The sequence below is a fragment of the Galeopterus variegatus genome, unplaced genomic scaffold (assembly GCF_000696425.1).
Source record: "Galeopterus variegatus unplaced genomic scaffold, G_variegatus-3.0.2 Scaffold3710, whole genome shotgun sequence".
In the NCBI taxonomy this organism is placed as follows: Eukaryota; Metazoa; Chordata; class Mammalia; order Dermoptera; family Cynocephalidae; genus Galeopterus; species Galeopterus variegatus.
In genome coordinates, this window is record NW_007729821.1 from 119,982 (window position 1) to 138,419 (window position 18,438).

The following is an 18,438-nucleotide window of genomic DNA, read 5'->3' on the forward strand; positions in this document are numbered from 1 at the left end:
TCCAGTATCCAACCAATCACAGTTCCATTCATACAGGACAGGAAAATAGCTGCAGGGAAAACTATTCTTTAAAAAAGATTAGATGAATGTTATACTGAAGAAGTTGAGCCTCCAAATTTGGCATACCACACAAATTGAATGAAAAAAGTCCCAAATCAAAAGCATATTTTTGTGAAATTGCTGAACACCAGGATAGAGACGAGATTCTAAAAGAAGGAAATCAAGTAACATTCAAAGTATTAGGAGTGAGAATGATATATTCTTCTCAAAAGCAACTTTGAGAGCTAGAAAACAATAGAGCAGTCCTTCAAAATTCTGAGTGAGAATGTTTAAACCTGGAATTGTTAGGCGAGCTAACAACTGAGCATGAGAACAGAATAAAGATTTTTTTTTTCAGTCATGCAAGGCCTCAAAACCAATGAACTACCCCGGTGTTAAAAAATGAACACCCTTTCTCCTGAAGCCAATGGCAGAGGTGCTCTTGCAAAATGAGGGAATGAAGGAGGAACAAGAAAGGCATGGGATGAAGGAGACAGGAGATCAAGCCCAGGAAAGGAGAGAGGGTCCCTGAGTGACAGGGAGGAGAAGCTTCTCCTGAAGCCAATGGCAGAGGCGCTCTTGCAAAATGAGGGAATGAAGGAGGAACAAGAAAGGCATGGGATGCAGGAGACAGGAGATCAAGCCCAGGAAAGGAGAGAGGGTCCCTGAGTGACAGGGAGGAGAAGCACAGGAGGACAAGCCCAAGCAGCAGGATCAGGCTACAGGAGGGAGTCTCCAGGACAGGGTCTTAAAAAAGGGGTGACAGTTATCACCCTTTTTCAAATTATTTTGAGAGGCATTTTACAGAGTTGTGTAGGGTATGAGAAGACTTAGATGTTTCAAAGAAATCCTAACTCTAGGAATTGAAAAAATTTACATAAGAAAGGAAACAATCATTGTGTACTAGTTGGCTTAGCAGGGAATGATGTTTACAGGGTGATAATCAGGAAAGCTCTGTCTATGGGTTACATTGGAAGTGTGGGGGAAGGTGCAGGTCAACATAAACTCTCACCTGCCCTAGACACTGTCAGCATTTAAGGGCAGACTCAGGCAAAAATCGCTGGGAGTTTCTCCTCCCTAACCCCTGCCCTGTACCAGCTAGGAGATCTTGGGCATAAAACTTAGCTGCTCTGTGACTCAGTTTTCTCATCTGTTAAGTGGGGGTAATAATAGCTCCTACCTAACAGGATTGTTATGGGAATTAAATAAGTTAAACAGTTGTAAAGCTCTTAGGGCAATGCATCGTACATGGAAAAAACTATAAAAGTACTTGGTGAAAAACCTAGTGCTAATAATACGTGCATACTCCATACAAATATGATGGAAGCCTAGCAATTTAGGTTAAAAAAACAAAACAAAACAGAAAGCACTTGCCTCTGGGAATCAGGAAAGGGGAAGGATGAGGAACTACTGGTTTTGGGTTTTAAGTGTCAGTACGATTTAAATTTTTTAAAAATATTGCAGGTAATACTTTAAGTCAAATAAAATTAACTTAGAAAAACCAACTCCAAATTTTAAAACAAAGGACACACACGAGCTTTGACAGGGACTATTTTATACTCCCAGACACTTTATAAACATTTCCATTTGCTATGCAAATGAAGTTATAGGTATTTCTAAATGTAACAGTGGACCCAAGTCAATTTTTAAGAATAAATTTGTCAACACAAGAGCCTATTGTTCAGTTATTTTTGCAATAAAAACATAACTAATTAAAAAACGAATTTTTATTGCTCTGAGAGAAGCGTCCTACAGGTATTAGCTGGTGATCATAGATTTGTGGGGGAAACACACATGAAAAGTGAAGCAGTTTGAACCATAACTCTTCCCTCCTCCTGCCCTCTGATAAAGATTTTAATAAGTAATGAAATGGGAATTACAAAGTGGGGAAGATATAAAGGCCTTGGATCAAGAAAATGCATAGACCTGCTTTCCCAGAGATAACCTTCCTTTTCTAAACTAATGAGAAGGTCAGCAGGGACCAAACACCCATTGCTGCTCTTGGCCACATAAGTATATCAAATTGCTTCCAAAAGAAGTCAAATCACAGCTATGCACTTCACAAGCAAGCTACCACGGGATAAGAAAAAAATAATTCCAAGTAATGGATACTCCACTAGACCCTCAATGTGAGTTGTCAAATCCTCTGCCAAATTCTAGTTTCCAAGACGCACACTGCCTTATTATCTATATGAGATTAGTCTGTCCACCAACCCAATATGAATGCAGGTACTTACAGGATAACATTTAGAATATCATCATGTAACAATTTGAGTACTTCTAAGATGCTCCTTTTAATATAATAAAAAAGGTTTGGTTTTGTTTTATTCTCTCTTTGCTCTCATTAGAGTGACATCTGGTGAATCTAGCACTCAGTTCAAAATTCACAGCCTTCTTTTATCCCCCACCACGAAACAAGATGCTCATCAGTAAAATGTAGAATAACAAAGCACACTTTGGCCCTTTGCCAAACTGTCACTGTATCTGGATAGTACAACCTCCTCTCTAAAAAGGTAACAAAATAGTCTGAACTTTGTCCTGGCGTGGCCGTGTGGGCCACTGTGACAGCAAGCTAATTCATCACTGTGGGGACCTTAGGCTGTGCAACTGACCACCCAACTTACTGTCGTCTAAGCGGGTGGCAGTTAATCATTTCCTTAAATGATGTGGATATGAAAACTGAGCTGACTGTTGCTAGCAGACTAACCTTATCCATCCTCCCTGCCCCCAGAACTGACTGCTGCCATTTTTCCCTTCTTCCCAGACCGCTGGGTTTCAGGAGATTCTGACTGAGGTGGAAATTTTAGCGGTGATTGTGGGATGCCTGTGTCATGACCTCGACCACAGGGGAACCAACAATGCCTTCCAAGCTAAGTAAGTGCTCTAATTGTTGTGATTTTAATGTATTTGCCTTTCTGTTCAGAGCCAAAGGTGACGAGCGCTAAAGAGTAGAGCATTAATTTCTGGCATCCGAGGCCAAGGCCAGGCAGGCTTGGGCGTGCATGTCATGGGGCCCATCCATCTTTATAATTCCCTATTCTTCTTTTAATTGCAAATTTGCCCTTCATGTCATGCTTGTTGATGTGGTCTGTCTCTGTTGACCTCAGTCAGATAACAAAGCTCAGATTTTAAAGGGCCTACATTTTTCCTCCCAGAATATTTGCTTTCATGGCATTATAAGCTTCTTGGACCTGCTGTTTTCAAAATCAGGTTCTGAGATTGTTAAAATAAAAGCAGTTGTAGGAAGTTGTATGGAGCAAAATATCTCTCCCTTCTCCAATGGAATCTCTTCCAGGATCCTTTTGATGTTGGGTATTGTGTAAACCACAGTGAGATAAAAAAGCCACATACAAGGAGTATAGTCTTTCTTCCTCTCATCCCTACACCCATAGAAAAATGCGAAACAAAGAAATTACATAAATACAGGGATGTGTAGGCAACAATTTGCCATGCATATAATGTGCATGGATAGAATAATCTGTTTCTAAGCAAGTCGTACTGGTCAATATAGCCATTGCTTGGTGGCTTATGCTGTGGCCAAGGCCACAGAATTTATGGGTGCTGGAAATAAGAACAAAACCCAGGTCTCCTGACTATCGTATTGAAAGTATGGTTTTAATGTTCTTTTCACTATCTATCTACAAACAAAAATAATACAGGAGTTCAGAGGCTGAAGTGAAAAGTTTGGGGGTGGAGAGGTGAGGGAAGGCTCCAATGAAGAGGTAAGATTAACTTTCTGATGAAAGCCTCCAGAACAGGTTGACCTCTATTATCTGAAACTTCAACAGCCCTATCTGTGTCAACAGGATGCTTTCAACTCACCCATCTTTTTCTTCTCCAGACACCTACCCAGTGAGATCTTGGAGTCCTGGACCCTTGCATTTGCTCCTGATCTAGCAGATGAATTTTGATTTTGTGTCCTCTATTTATCCTGTATCCTATAGCCCATCCCTTCCACCCTCTCTTCTCAATATTCTATAATTTCTTGACTCTTTCAAGTTTCTGTGACATCCACTCTCCAAAAACTCAGCCCCGGTTCAATCTAACAATTCGGTTTCTCGCTACTCTACCTAGACTTATAAAGGCTTTGGGAGAAAATGTCACAGTTGTGAAAGTTTGAGACATACCAAATATATATTCTCCCAACTCAGCTGATGCTCAGTTCTCCCCACCCATCTTTCTGTGTCCCCAGCCAGCCGCGTCCCCCATTGCCCTTAGCAGTTACACACACCAAACGTCCTCTCTTCTGCTCCTCCACCTCCCCACACCACTCACCTCGCCTCCTACTTCACCAAGAAAATTGAGGCCATCAATCGAGAACTCTCTCAATTTCCTCCCCTGCCACCTACAGACTTATCTACCCGTCCCCATCCTTGCCTCCTTCCCTCCTATCTCAGTGAAGGGCTGCCCTGCCCTTGTCTGCGCCAACCCCGCCACCTCTGCTTCGGATCCCCTCTTGCTCTCTCCTCCGGGACCTTCGCCATCAATCTTCCTCTCTCTAGTGGCTCTCTGCATCCTATTCATCTGAACAATTCTCCCTCATCTTAAAAAAACCCGCCTTAATCTCCACTTCTCTCTCTGGCTTCTGTTCTATTTCTCGTCCTCCCTTCGCAGGCGAGCGTCTTGGAGCGTCGCCCAGGCTCCCCGCCTCCACTTCCCCAGCCCCCGCCTCCCACGTGGCTTCCAGTGCCACCTCTCCAGAGAAACCGCGCTCAGCAATGTCACTGACGGCCCCTTTCCCCACAGCTGATGGGCCCTTTCATTGCCCTTCTTTCTCGACCTTCTTGCCATGAGACACCTTGCCACCCCCTCCTTCCTGAAACTCTCTCCTGCTCTGTGTCACAGACAAAGGAATTTGGTCTATCTTTCTAGCCTTTCTTCTCAGTTTTCTTCAAGGCCTCTCTCCCCCTGCCCCAGCCTTCGCTGGTGGCGTTCTCTCCCATTCCTCTCCTGCTCTTCGTGAGCCTTCATGCAGGGCCTCTGCCCTTCTGCTGATGAGTCCCAAATCCCTTTCTTTGAAGGATAATTCTCAGCTGATCTCCAGGCAGTTATTCCAGCTGCTTGAGGGGCACCCCTCATTTGCAGTCCCACAGTCACCTCCATCTCCATTTTCCCCTTCAGGCATGTCCTTCCTCCTCTTATTCTGCATCCTGGTGAACATCACCACTAGAAACCTGCCAGCCACCCAGAACTCCCTCCTTAGCACCCCTCCCAGTCGAACCTCTGCAGTCTTGCAGCAACTACCGCTTCTGTGCATCTCTCCTGCATTGCTGCAATGAACAACCCAGCTCTCCTCCAGTCTGCTTGGCACTCCAGAATAATCTTTCTAATTCACAAAGCTGACCAGCTCACTCTCCTGCTTAAAAGCTATCCATGAGCTTCCTGCGGCTTTTAGGATAATGTTCAAATTCCTTAGTTTAGTTTCTTAAGGCCCTTTTCAATTGGGCTTCTGCCCATTTCTGTGGCCCAGCGCACACTCTCCCCACCCCATGCCACCCAAGCGTCTATGTTCCAGACACAAGGGACTACTTGAAGTGCTCCGTGGGTCCTCTAGTTCACATCTCTCTGCTGCCCAATATGCTGTTTCCCCTGCCTGGAATGCACTTCCTCCCCTTCCTTCCTCAAAGCTCCTCTGAAAGCATCCCTCCCAGGGTCCTATCCCTGATGCACCTGCCCTTGGCAATTTTGTATGACCACAGAATACACTGGCTGTGCCTTTTCAGAAGTTTGCATCTCATTCCATTTCCATTTTAACTGCTGACTTACAGATGCGTCTCCCCTCCTCTTCAGTACCTACATCTAAACAGTGTCAGGAGCATAACACACACACACAATAAATGTTTGCTGAATGAATGAGTGAATGGTGAATGCATAAATGGATGAGATTTTATTTCAACTATTTTAATATAGCTTTTCAATGAAGTTTCCTGATTTCTTAAACAGGTGTCACCTTTTATAGATTATTATAAAACATAGTTTTTATACATATAGGTTTGATACTCTACAAAAATGTTTACAAAACTAGAAACTGAGGTTCCCCAAGACCTAGAGCCCACTGAAGTACACACTGTGTATGTTTTCATTATAGGGTCTGATAGTTCCTTATTTTTGAGATCCTGTGTCTGCATTTCATTATTTTTTTTTTTATTCTTCTCTCCCCCAGGCCAAAGCTACCCTGTCAGATACCACTTTCTCTAATGCTCTCTCTTCAGCTCCCTACCATTTCACTGTTTATGCATAAAGAGATAACCGTGTTAGAATTGTGTCTGTAAAACAAGCAGAGTGAGCATCTTGTGGGTTTATTTAAGAGTGAAGTGCACAGTACTTGTACTCAGATACCAGTGGCACCCCCCCCCCAAGAGACGGCCTAAGTCTCACACTGAAAGAGGCAGCTCTCCTTGCCAGTTGACCCCAGCTCTTTGAACCAAGAGCAAACACCTAATCAAAGCTGGACAAATCAGAGTTCATCTCTGAGGAATCTGGAGTTGGACTGCCATGAGATTGAGTCAGTTAGCTGCAGGGATCCTAAGCTGCAGGTCCACACAGGCTTGGGAGCTGAGGCTACCATTTGGGGAAGGCTATGATGACCACATCTCAAATGGACAAAAGATACAAGAAAGCAAAAGATACAAAAGTCTACAGAGAAGAGAAAAGAACAAAGCTGATATTCAGAGAGAAGCAGAAAGGAGAGACTGTAGCTTGAGAGAAAGAGAAAAGCAGACCTGATCCTGGATCTGCCCATCTCTGCTCCTACTCCTGGGACACCCAGCCGTACCTGTGATCATGGGAGTCTCTCAGAGTTACTGGTCTCATTTAATCAACCGTTTTCCTGGTAAAGCTGGTCATACTTCCTTTCTATTCTTTACAATTAACAGTCCTTGAGAGAAGAACTACAATTCATTCATTGTTCACCATGTCTTAAGCGCTCACCAGCATCTCTGTAGGGTAGCTGTTTCTGTCTCCAATTTACAGGAGGAACTGAGCCTCAGAAAAATAAGTAACTTGACCAAATCCATCCATCCGGAATGTAGTAGAGTCGAGTCCGGACCTGGACTGTCTGATTCCAAAAGCCATTCCTGAACTACAGTATCATGCACTCTTCCATGACTTTGTGACATCCATTTTGGACCTTTGAACTTCCAGTTTATTGACTTATTTGGCAGATATGTGAGCTCTGATAGACTAAAATATATTTTGACATCCAACAACTCAAGACATGGGGCCATAAAAATTGTAGGACTGAACTAAAACTTAGTAGTCGTATTTTTCAATGCCTTAATTTTTAAAATGGAAACTGAGGTCCCCAAATCTCAAGTCCTTGATAATTCTGAACAGCTTTTGCACATGTTACATAGGTATTGAGTCACTGATACTAGATTTCAATTTTTTCTTTTTTCTTTTTATTTTTGGCATCCTCGTTTCATATGATCACATCTGTCTGTTTGATGGTATGACGTGTTTCCTCAAGATGATTAACTTTGTACGCAACTTACCAGCTCATGGGGTGTGCATCCACCCTGCACCCACTTATAGAGTAACTTTTGAACTCAGGACACTTAATGCCAACACCACCAACCTCAGTTAAGATTTCCTTGGACAATGAATGCTGAAAGAGACTTTTTTTACATAATGAGAAGGAACTCCTTTTTTGTTGATTAGAATAAGATATATTCAGTGAATGTGCCATTGTTTAGAAAATTTCTAGGAAGAAACCTGTATTCTTTTCTCCTTTTTAAATTTCCCATCAATTGGGTGCTTCCTATGTTCAGGACACTGTGCTAGGCATTGTGAGAGAAATATAGTATAGCAGACAGTTCCTTTTCTTAAAGTGTTCACATTCTAATTCCAGCCTTTCAAGTGATTTGGAAATAGGATTCAAATGCATTGATTATTATGTGGCAAAGCATATGCTACCTTTTTCTTTCATATATAAGGCTATAAAGAAACAGGAGACATTTAGCAAGGGACAAATTACTGTATAAAATGCAAAATGCCTCTACAATAAAAAGTGTGACTTTAGTAAGAGCACAATTTGATTTATTCTCTTAGCCTTTCTGATAAGTGAACCTTTGCATTTTCATATTTTATTCTTAATTTTTAAGTATTGGAGTGTGTGCACTGAATGATCAATAGGTAGAGAGGGCAGCGAAACCACAGTGCTTTGAAATTGCTCTGTTCACACCTCTCCCCTGTTTTCTCCAGGGACAGCGTCCCCCTCTCCATTACAGCTGCCCCCCGATGATTAAATATCAGTACCGAGCAGCTTTGTGGTACATTCTCCTAGGAGACTTCTTCTATTCATTCCTAGCATAATCTCTTATATTCATTTCTTGGGAATGAAAACCCATCTTGTCCCTTTCGGCCAGGTCCCAGAAGTGAAATACTGGGGCACATTAATCTGCTATGACAGCCTAATCCCATTCCTCACCACTGCCCAACAATTCTCAATTTCCTAATTATCTTTCACAGTTTTCCTTTTTAAAGTTTCCTTTAAGCCATGGCTGCACACTGCCATTAAGTCTCTTTTTCAAAGAATATGCCTATCCAGAGAGGCTAGGAAGGTACATTTCCACTTGCATTTGCACACTTATTTTTAGTGCCAGTGAAAAGTGCTGAATGGCTATGGGGACAGAATTTTTACTTTAACTTTTCTTTTTAATAAGTTTCTCCTTCGTGTGCTGCCTGTCCAAAAATGAAAAACTTCTTAGTACGTTAGGATGACCTAATCAATAATGTACATCATGAACACTCACATGTATAATTGTGCTTGTGCTGATGGAGTTTGGATTCTCTTCTTTTCCTCTCTTTCTCTCCCCCTCCATCCCCCACACCCTACATATATATAATTGTATTTTTTACAACCGCAGTGTGTGTGCCCCAAAGCTACTTATATACTTACCACAGACAATTAAAACGAGGTGTGGTGTTAAAGTCTGGTTTTTTTTTTATATGTGATTGATTTGGGTCCCCCCCCCATATTTTACATAAAAAAGTAGAAGTATAACCTTGCACAAAGTACATTACATAAAAGACATGGGTTATTGAAAAATAGTTGATGATCAATTAAGAATGAATAATGTTGCATATTCTGTTCTCCCACAGAATCACAATGTGTATTTTCACATACTGACACCTAACTTTAAAATTTCCCAAACTTACTTGGACACAAAACCCTTTTAATTGCTGCCCTTAATGCCACTCAACATTCCAAAGAAGTAGTATTCTGTAGAATATTTTTGTATAAAGCTCATTCTAACAGATACATTTTATATTTTTGCCATTTATATCAAGTTTTATGACTGTGAACTTTGCTCTTGGTACTCCCAGGAAGCTCACAGTCTGTCACAAAGGTATAGGCAGCCTTCCCAGTGAGCCTCAGCCTGAGAGAGAAAGCGCTGAGAGGTTTGGCGGTCTTGCAAAAATCTGACAGGGATGGGGCCGGCCTGGTGGCGCAGTGCACCACTTGGGAGCACGACGGAGCTCCCACTGAGGGTTCGGATCCCACATACAGACCAGCCACTCACTGGCTGAGCGAGGTGCGAGCGCAACACTGAGGGTTGCGATCCCGTTGCCGGTCCCGGTCCGGTACGGGCGCGACACTGAGGGTTGCAATCCGTTGCCGGTCACGAAAAAAGACAAAAAGGAAAAAAAAATCTGACAGGGACCAAATCTAATAGTGTAAATAAAGGATACATATGAAAATAGAAGTATTCCGGCACAGATGATTTTATTGTAGAACACTGAAAATAGACTTAGTACCATGCTCCATTCTCTGGATACCAAGACAGCACCTTGCTTGCCAAGGTGATCAATTTTAGTACAAGGCTAATCAGAGAATGCCCCTGACACAATTATAGGGGACCATGAGCTTCCTGAAGGTATTAGCCATGTCTTACCTATCCTCATATGCCACATACCTGGGGCCTGGTGTAATAATGGTCCTCAAAGCTTGTTGGATGAATGAGTGATAGATGAATGGATAAATGAATGAATCACAATGTCTTTCTGCACTTCAGTAGCATCAGTCTGTATCAGTCGCAAAATCTGCTTATTTTCTGTGATTGAATCAGTTTTATGTGAGAGTTGGCAGAATGTAAAATGGGATTACGGAAAGGGACAAAGAGGGAATCTGATGAGGAAGCATCCTAGAATTTCAACAGCCAAGACAAAGGCATATGAAGCATGTATCTTCATAGAAATAAACTCTAAGACAAATAGTAATTAACATTAAATATTAATTCGTCACTAAGATTAGCCTAACAAATTTTCACTTATTAAATGATACAGATTAAGAGAACAAAGGGGTGGGAGGGAGGAAAAGGGTTGCATTAATGGGCCCAAAACTATGCTATTTACCCTAAGTGAATCATTGTGCAGTATATGTATGTATTGAAATAACATACTGTACCCCACAAAAATAAATATAAATAAAACTGGAAAAAATAAATGATATAGATTAAAGCAAGATTTAAAGAGATAATACATACCTGATTAAAATCTAGTACCCTCCTTACTAACCCTCTTCATAATAATCTTTACTGAACCTAACCCTGCTGTTCCTCCTAACATGTAGTCAGCTCTGAGTCTTTCCAAGGATGACAGATCCCCGTACCCCCAAACTGACCGCATTCTTGGGCTGCCTCACACTGGAGATAGAGGGAAATCCTTCATCTACAACTGAAATCCTTCACATTGCACTTAGATGCAGTCTTTCCTCCTCTCACTAGCTGCACAGACTATGAACTGTCAATCTCCAGCATTTCCAAGTTAAAGCCAAACTGCCCTTTCAATGGCCAAACCCCCTCAATAAGCAAGGAAGAGCACAAGGACCTGGATGTGTACTCAGGTAGAGTCCCATGACCACCCTTTAAACCGCAGGATTCTCTGGATTTGCTCTCAACGCTTAAGATGCTCTAACTCCTACTCCAAAAAAGAATTGGAAATGAAGGTATTTGAACATTTTAAATGAACACTTCGCTGAACTGACATTGTTAAGGAATAATGGATTGTTCTACATAAACAAAATCTGTGGATAATTTAATCCCTTCAAGTATCAATTAATGTTTCATTGATTTAAAATGGAAATATCCATGTGTTTTAATTATTGATTAATAATTAATATAGACTACAATCTACTACATGCCAGGAACTGTGATAGGCACTTTCAAATATTTTATTGTAATCTCATAAATAATAGGTGAGTAGATAGCATTATCATAATTTTTGAGATGAAGAAACTGAGTCTTAAAGAGGCCAAGTAACTGCTCAAAGCTACTAAGTGGAGGAAGAGCTGAGATCTGACTCAAGATCCAGGGAACTTTCCAGAGTTCTACATGGAAATATCTTAGTGCAACTGTGAGCTGTGAAACCATATTAGAATCTTGTCAACCTTGCATGTAAAGTAGATAAAATGGGTTCTACAGAATGCACACAAGGTCTCTTCCTATGCAGAGTCAAATACATTTGGTAGAAGACTGTTGCTCTGGACACTCAGAAGAAACAGTTCAGTTCCTGAAGCCTACGCTGATCGCCAGAGCCAGAAATGATGTCTCTTTTTCCTCAGAACATCCACAGCACTTTGGTTGGATCTGGAACACTTTTCTACCATGTACTAGTATTTGCATCGTTGTTGTGTGCATTCTTTTTCCTTATGATCACATTTCATCTCTCTTACTACTCTGTACATTTCTTAAAGACAGGGACTATGTCTCATTCATCATGTATCACCCACAGCATTTAGCCTAAGACATGGAAAGTTCCCCAAAGGTTTACTTAATAGATAAGTGAACTACACCAGCAGTTACTTGAGAATATATCTGCTCACAGTCTTTTGCCAAAAGCAGGAAAAGCAGTTTGATCCATCGAGCTGGGGTGGGGGAGTGGTTGACAGGTGAAGCTCGCTCACTCTTCTATCCTCTTTCAGGAGTGGCTCTGCCCTGGCCCAACTCTATGGAACCTCTGCTACCTTAGAGCATCACCATTTTAACCACGCCGTGATGATCCTTCAGAGTGAGGTACAGACCTGATGTTCTATTTCTCCCCTTGACAGAAAACCAAAACCACTATGTATTTTCTACCTCTCTTTCTTTGTAGTGCCACAGGTAGACACAGAGAAGCAGGAAAACATTTTGAAGTCAAACTATTGGGCATTAGTGGCTTTTTTTATTCTTTTAGATGCCTAACCTAGGACCCTGGAGAGATTCTTCCTGAGCTGATTCACTTGAGTTTCATTATTGGTCAGGAGGCTTTTCAGATCCACTTAATAGGATAACAGGTATAGATGGCTTGTCACCAGATCATGATCTTCCCTTCCTTGAGGGAATATAGAAGCCCATTAAGGGAGTGCCTTGATCCAAGTAGTGAGTGGCCCAACATTCATAGGTTGTGAAACCCAAAGCCATTTTAAAAACTGGTAGAAGCAAAAACAGGGTGAGAAAGTTACACTTTATTAGCACATTTGAGAAACCTATAAAAGATAAAAGAACTTCAAATTGCTGGTGGGACCAGTTTGAAGTAAGAACTGCAGCTGAACTTAAGGCTAATGCCATATGCCTTATCTTGCTTCATGTGGCAATGCAGGAGTTAGAAGTAGTTGGAATTTTGTACTTTTAGCTCTCCACAGAGAAAAGCAGAAACCACTAACTGACTCTGACTGAGGCGCCTGAGTTTTAAATTGCCAGGAAAGGATCTGTTTAATTTTCTGCAGGCGTACAGACTTTTTTTCTTTGAGGCCAGGAAGGGATCATCTGTTCCTCATTATTTGTCAGTTCTCTAGCTGTGCCATTAATTATTATTATTATCATCATTAAGGCCCTGCTTCGCTGGAATAGCATCATTAAATATGGAGGTTTTTTTCTTCCAGCCTATCTTGAGAAAGCATGTCTTTTGCAATATCATGAAGGCCTTCGACCCCATAAAGAAGAGTTGCATGCTGGAACCTGAATGCGGACTGTGGAAGGGCAAACTTGCTGGGGGTGACTTGATTTTCAGTGTGGAGTAAGACAACAAGGGTTAGGCTCTCAGTAACTGACAGAAGCCAGCATCCTGGCATCTGTGGCTCTGGAATTCTCCTACAAAAGTCATGTTTTAGCTGCATGCTTTGGAGGAGGGAAGTAGAAATAGGGGAGACTTTGGTTCAGACTATCTTTTCTGTACTGGTAAATGTGATGAATTTATACTTCTGACTCTAGAAACCCCCCCTAGTAATAACAAGAATTACAAACAGGATGTCAAGTTTCCTTGGGGAAACAGACCCCACTCATTTAGAATTTGTGTTCATACAGGCAAAACCCATTGGCCACCCTTCCCTTCGATGTTCTCTATGAAGGACAGAGACTAATAATAACAGAACACCGCCTGTGATTGATCCATGCAGCAAGGCTCAGCAAAAAAACCTGGGCAGAATTACAGTGCAGCATTCCTCTAGTTATTTGTCTTCCTCTTAATGACTGAATTAAGGGTCTGGAAGAGTTCATTTGAAAATTATTATTAATATTGGACCTGGTCCCAGGTGGAACCAATATACTTAGTCTTTAAGAGTGGTAGGTTCACCCAGGGAAATAAATTAACTCAGGGGAGCCTGGTAAGAGATAATTTACTAATTGATATTCTGGTTCCCTGAAAGAACTGATTTCACTCTCATTGGAGAAGAGTTTATTCTCAGGCAGTCATTCTGCCCCTTTCCTTCTCAACCCTCTTCCAGCTCTCAACACGAGGTTTGAAACTGGTGCGGTTCCTGGGCCACATGCTTTTGAGTTCACACTCCACACTAAGAAAACCTGAAAAATGCAAAGTCCTGACTTTCAAACAAATTAAGTGAATTGTTGGTCACTTTACAGAAGGATGTTTCACTTTACTAAAAACAAATTGTGGTGCTGCCTAGTGTAGCTAAAACAAATTTTGACAAAACAAGAGTGCTTTTCAGAGGTATGGAGATAAAGGTCTGATTGCAACTTTTCTTAGGTAAAAGTCATCTGTAGAGTCCACTATGCCAAGAACAATGCCTTTTACATCCTAGCTATTCAGTAATTATTCACTGTACTGAATTTATTCTTCCCCACACTTCATCAAAGTGTATCTTAACAGTTTAATGTGGGTTCCTCAGCAGTACTGACATGTCCAGCCAGGTAAGTCTTGTTGCAGGGTCTCCTGTGCATTGTAGGATGTCTACGGCATCCCCGGCTTCTACTACTACATGCCATTAGCAGTCCCCCACACAGTTATGACCATCAAAAATGTCTCTAAATGTTCCCATAAGTCCCCATTCAAAAGTCCCCAGTCAAAATCACCCGCAGTTGAGAACCACTAGTCTCATGATTTTTTCTCCTCCTCCAAGTCATTTGTTGCTATGGCGAGTGTTTTCAAAATTCCAGCTTAAACATTTACTAGTAAAACTAGTATTTATTTTAGTGTCAGAAAGATTCCCAAATGTTTTACCAACTTCACTAAGTAATTCCACAGGAAACGGGCAGTCAGGTAGGGTTGTTGGCACAAATGTATCCATAGTAAGACAAGTTCAAACATTTTCAGTTTTCAAGACTAAACACATCATAAAGTGCCCCTCGGTAGACCTCCTCAAAAATGATTACACTCTCTCACTTTGCTGTGTTTGCCAGGGAATCGGTTTATATTTGTACAAAATTTTATTAAGTCTTTTTAAAGAGATTTTACCATGTTCCAAGACCCTTTTTTTTTAATATAAGAAAAACATGTAATCAGCAACCACAGATTTAATGTCGTCTTTTGTAACTTTTAACTTTCTCATTACAGGGTCACAACATTTTTGCTAATTTGTCCTCCAAGGAATATAGTGACCTTATGCAGCTTTTGAAGCAGTCAATATTGGCAACAGACCTCACGCTGTACTTTGAGTAGGTATTGGCCTTGGATCTATTTGACAAATGGATATCTAAAGTTCCATCCTGTAATTAATTTTCAGGTTCATATTGGGGGTTGCCTGTTACTTTACCAGTGACATCAACGTGTAAATGAGCTAAGCTTTTTTCTTGTTTTCCCCTCATCTAAATGAAGTTCATTAAGGTGGTATATATAAGCCACGAGATTCCAGGCTACAGTCACAAGATTTGTATCTTTCTTCTGTTTTATGAGTCTTCTTTGGGACTCTTGACTCTGAAACTAAGTGATAGCCATCTTTATTTTAGATACTGGCTTATTTTGCTATTTTAGACTATTATTTCTGGTCAGATCTATAATGGCATTGATTATAATGATGAAAAATACTTGCTGATGAAAGGTTGACTCTTAGAAGAGCTGTCCCCTTTTCCCAAAAGTTCAGGCCTCTCTCCGAGCTAGAAATTCCATCCCTCCCATTCCCAGGGGGGCCTGTTCCATCGGGGACTACATATTTTGGCAGCTTGGAAATCTCTTTCTCCACTGATATGCACAGTTCTCTCCTAAATTAGAGACCAAACAACTTCCCTCCCTTAAAAAAAGCATTTCACTTGACTCCATGGATATTTTAATTGCTTTTCAATTTACCTTTCTTTTATCACCCACCTTTTAAAAAATAAACAGAGCATATCTGTAGCTCTATTTTCCTAACACCCATTTACACTTTGAAGAGCTGAGTCCACCTTCACATTTTACCAAAATTGTACTCTCAGAGGTCACCAGAGACTTCCTTGTCCGACTACATATTTTGGCAGCTTGGAAATCTCTTTCTCCACTGATATGCACAGTTCTCTCCTAAATTAGAGACCAAACAACTTCTCTCCCTTAAAAAAAGCATTTCACTTGACTCCATGGATATTTTAATTGCTTTTCAATTTAATTGCTTTCTTTTATCACCCACCTTTTAAAAAATAAACAGAGCATATCTGTAGCTCTATTTTCCTAACACCCATTTACACTTTGAAGAGCAGAGTCCACCTTCACATTTTACCAAAATTGTACTCTCAGAGGTCACCAGAGACTTCCTTGTCCTCAAATTTAATGTCCTGTACTCTTTTCTGGTATTTTCTAGCTTCTTTGTGACATCCAGAGGTTTACTGACTTCTCATTGTCAACTTCTATGCTCTTTGCTTCTCCAACATCCAGCTGCCTTTCTCTCTCCTTTTCTAGAACCTTGGTAGGTTTCTTTTCTCCTTATCCCGCCTGTGAGTTCTTGAACCCATGTTCTTTCTCTACTCAGATTCACTCCCCTGGTCTCACTTCTGTATTACCTCTATGTAGGTTATTACCTGTACGGAAAAGACTCTGACACTCTTCACGGTAACCCTCCCTCACATTACAGACCTGTATTTCCAGCTTCCATCTCAAACACTTTCAGTGTCATTACTGCTTTCAAAGAAAGCTCTGAACTTGCTGTGACTTTCAAGGCCCTCCACGATCTGCTGCCAACCTTTTTTTATTTCATATCTTCCACTTCTCCCCTACATGATTTGTCTACTTCAACCAGTATGGTCTACATGTACCCTTTGAAACACCCTATGTAGTGTCTCTTGTTCCCCAATCATGTCATCAGTTCTACATGGAATTCTGTTTCTCCACTTCCCCATCTGGCTGAACTGACCATCCTTCAAGGTTTGTCTCTTCTCTCATCTGTAATAGGAAGTCTTGTGTCAGCTCCTTTGAAATCTTACTGCGCTTTGTCATTGCATCAGTTAAATACATTTCTATTGTAAGGGACAGAAAAGCCAAAGTAACAGTGGCTTACTTCTCTGTCACCCAGAATAAGTCTGGAGATGAGTGAGCAATCTGGAGTTGGTAGAGTAGCTGAATGAAGTTGTCAGGAACCCAGGCTCCTGCTATCTCTCTGTGATGCCACCTTCAACACGTGGTTTCCAGCTCTTAGTCCAAGGTAGTTTCTCAGGCCCTAGCTATAATGTCCACATTGCAGCCAGCAGGAAGAAGGAAGGGACAAAGAAGAAAGGGGCAATAGGGTGATACAAGCTGTCTTCTAAGAGAGTTTTCTGGAATCTGCCACATAACACTTCCACTTATATTTCACTGGTCAGTACTAAGTCATTTGGCCAAAGCTAGCTTCCAGGAAGGTTGGGAAAGGAAGCCTTTATTCTGGGTAGCCATGTGCCCAGCTAAAAACCAGAGGTTCTATTGCTATGGAAGAAAGGATGAAGGGGTTTGGGGGTAGTCTATGCCATGAACATTTATTGCTGGATTCTACTGAATAGGTTATTTTGAGATATAGTGGAAGGACTAAAGCTTTGTAGTTATATTGTCTGGGATTTAAATCTCACTCTATCATTTCAGTCAAACTTGGTGGATTAAGCCCAAGTGTCTTTGTCTTTTCCTTCCTAAAACTCCATTAAAATGATACTAAATAAATTTAAAAGAAAAAGAAGGCATAAATCTGCAAGGAGAAAGAAAGAGGACACACAACAACTGACCAGAAATGTTAATACATTTGTGGGAAATGGAAGGCAAACCAACAGATGGCAACTGACCTGCAGAGTACAAGTGGAAAGTAGAACTACACAGGAGGACAGCTCTGAGCAGCAAGCCGGTTTGCACTGCAGAACCCTGCTTGAGGCTCAGAGACAAAACGTACCACGAAAAGTGGATATGACGCTCAAAGCTTAAGACGAGGCGATTGCTAGAAAGTAGGTTTACAGAACACTCGGAGCCCACAAAGTCCTCTACCAACACAGCCAGGAAGCTCCCATTCCTCTACCCCTACAAGGCAAGAAGTTTATTCTCTGGCAGAGTGAAATGAAGAGCTCTGGACTGAGGCAAGGTACAGGACGAGAATGAGGTAAAGCACTCAGAAGAGGGGATTAAGTGAAATGAAACCAGTGTCTGGATTGAAAACCCATAGCCTGTAGCCCGGTCACCTAGAAGCTAAGGATCTATAAAGCACACATCCTGGGTTGTCAGATTTAGCAAACAGAAATACATGAGGCCCAGTTCTATTTAAATTTCAGATAAGCAACCACTAGTTTTTTAGTATATATGTATCCCATGGAATATTTGGAACATACATACACTAAAAATTGTTTTTTATTTGAAACTCAAATTTAACTGAACTTCCTGAATTTTATCTAGCAATCCTACTCCTCCCTCCCCCCCCACACATACAATTCCCACTTAGCTTTTTGATGCCTTACTATTACACACAAGCAGACAACCAAGAATCACAGAAAATTTTATAAGCCTCCAATATGAAAGAAAGAGGCAAAAAAGAAAAGAAAAGAAAAAAAAAGGAATTCAGAGCAAACAAGGAAAGGAAAAAAAAAACTGTTGTCAATATCCTCAGAGAGCTAAGATATTGTATCCATGAGATAAGAACAGGATGCTTTAAAAAATAGTAATAGGAGTAATCATGAAGAAGAAATTGCTCTTTAAATTTAAAAACATGATGGCCAGGGGCCGGCCCGGTGGCGCACTGGATAAGTGCGCCGCTTGGGAAGTGCGGCGGCGCTC

The 18,438-nt window shown here is 41.2% G+C and overlaps 1 protein-coding gene across 1 annotated transcript in view; it reads left to right on the plus strand.

Annotated features, from left to right (window-relative positions):
* PDE11A (phosphodiesterase 11A) overlaps positions 1 to 18,438 on the plus strand; it is a 191,541-nt gene that overhangs the window by 104,261 nt on the left and 68,842 nt on the right. Inside the window, exons 7-9 of the mRNA XM_008585781.1 lie at positions 2,804 to 2,913; positions 11,963 to 12,053; positions 14,809 to 14,909. Coding sequence (XP_008584003.1) covers positions 2,804 to 2,913; positions 11,963 to 12,053; positions 14,809 to 14,909 — 302 coding nt within the window. The remainder of the gene's footprint in view (positions 1 to 2,803; positions 2,914 to 11,962; positions 12,054 to 14,808; positions 14,910 to 18,438) is intronic.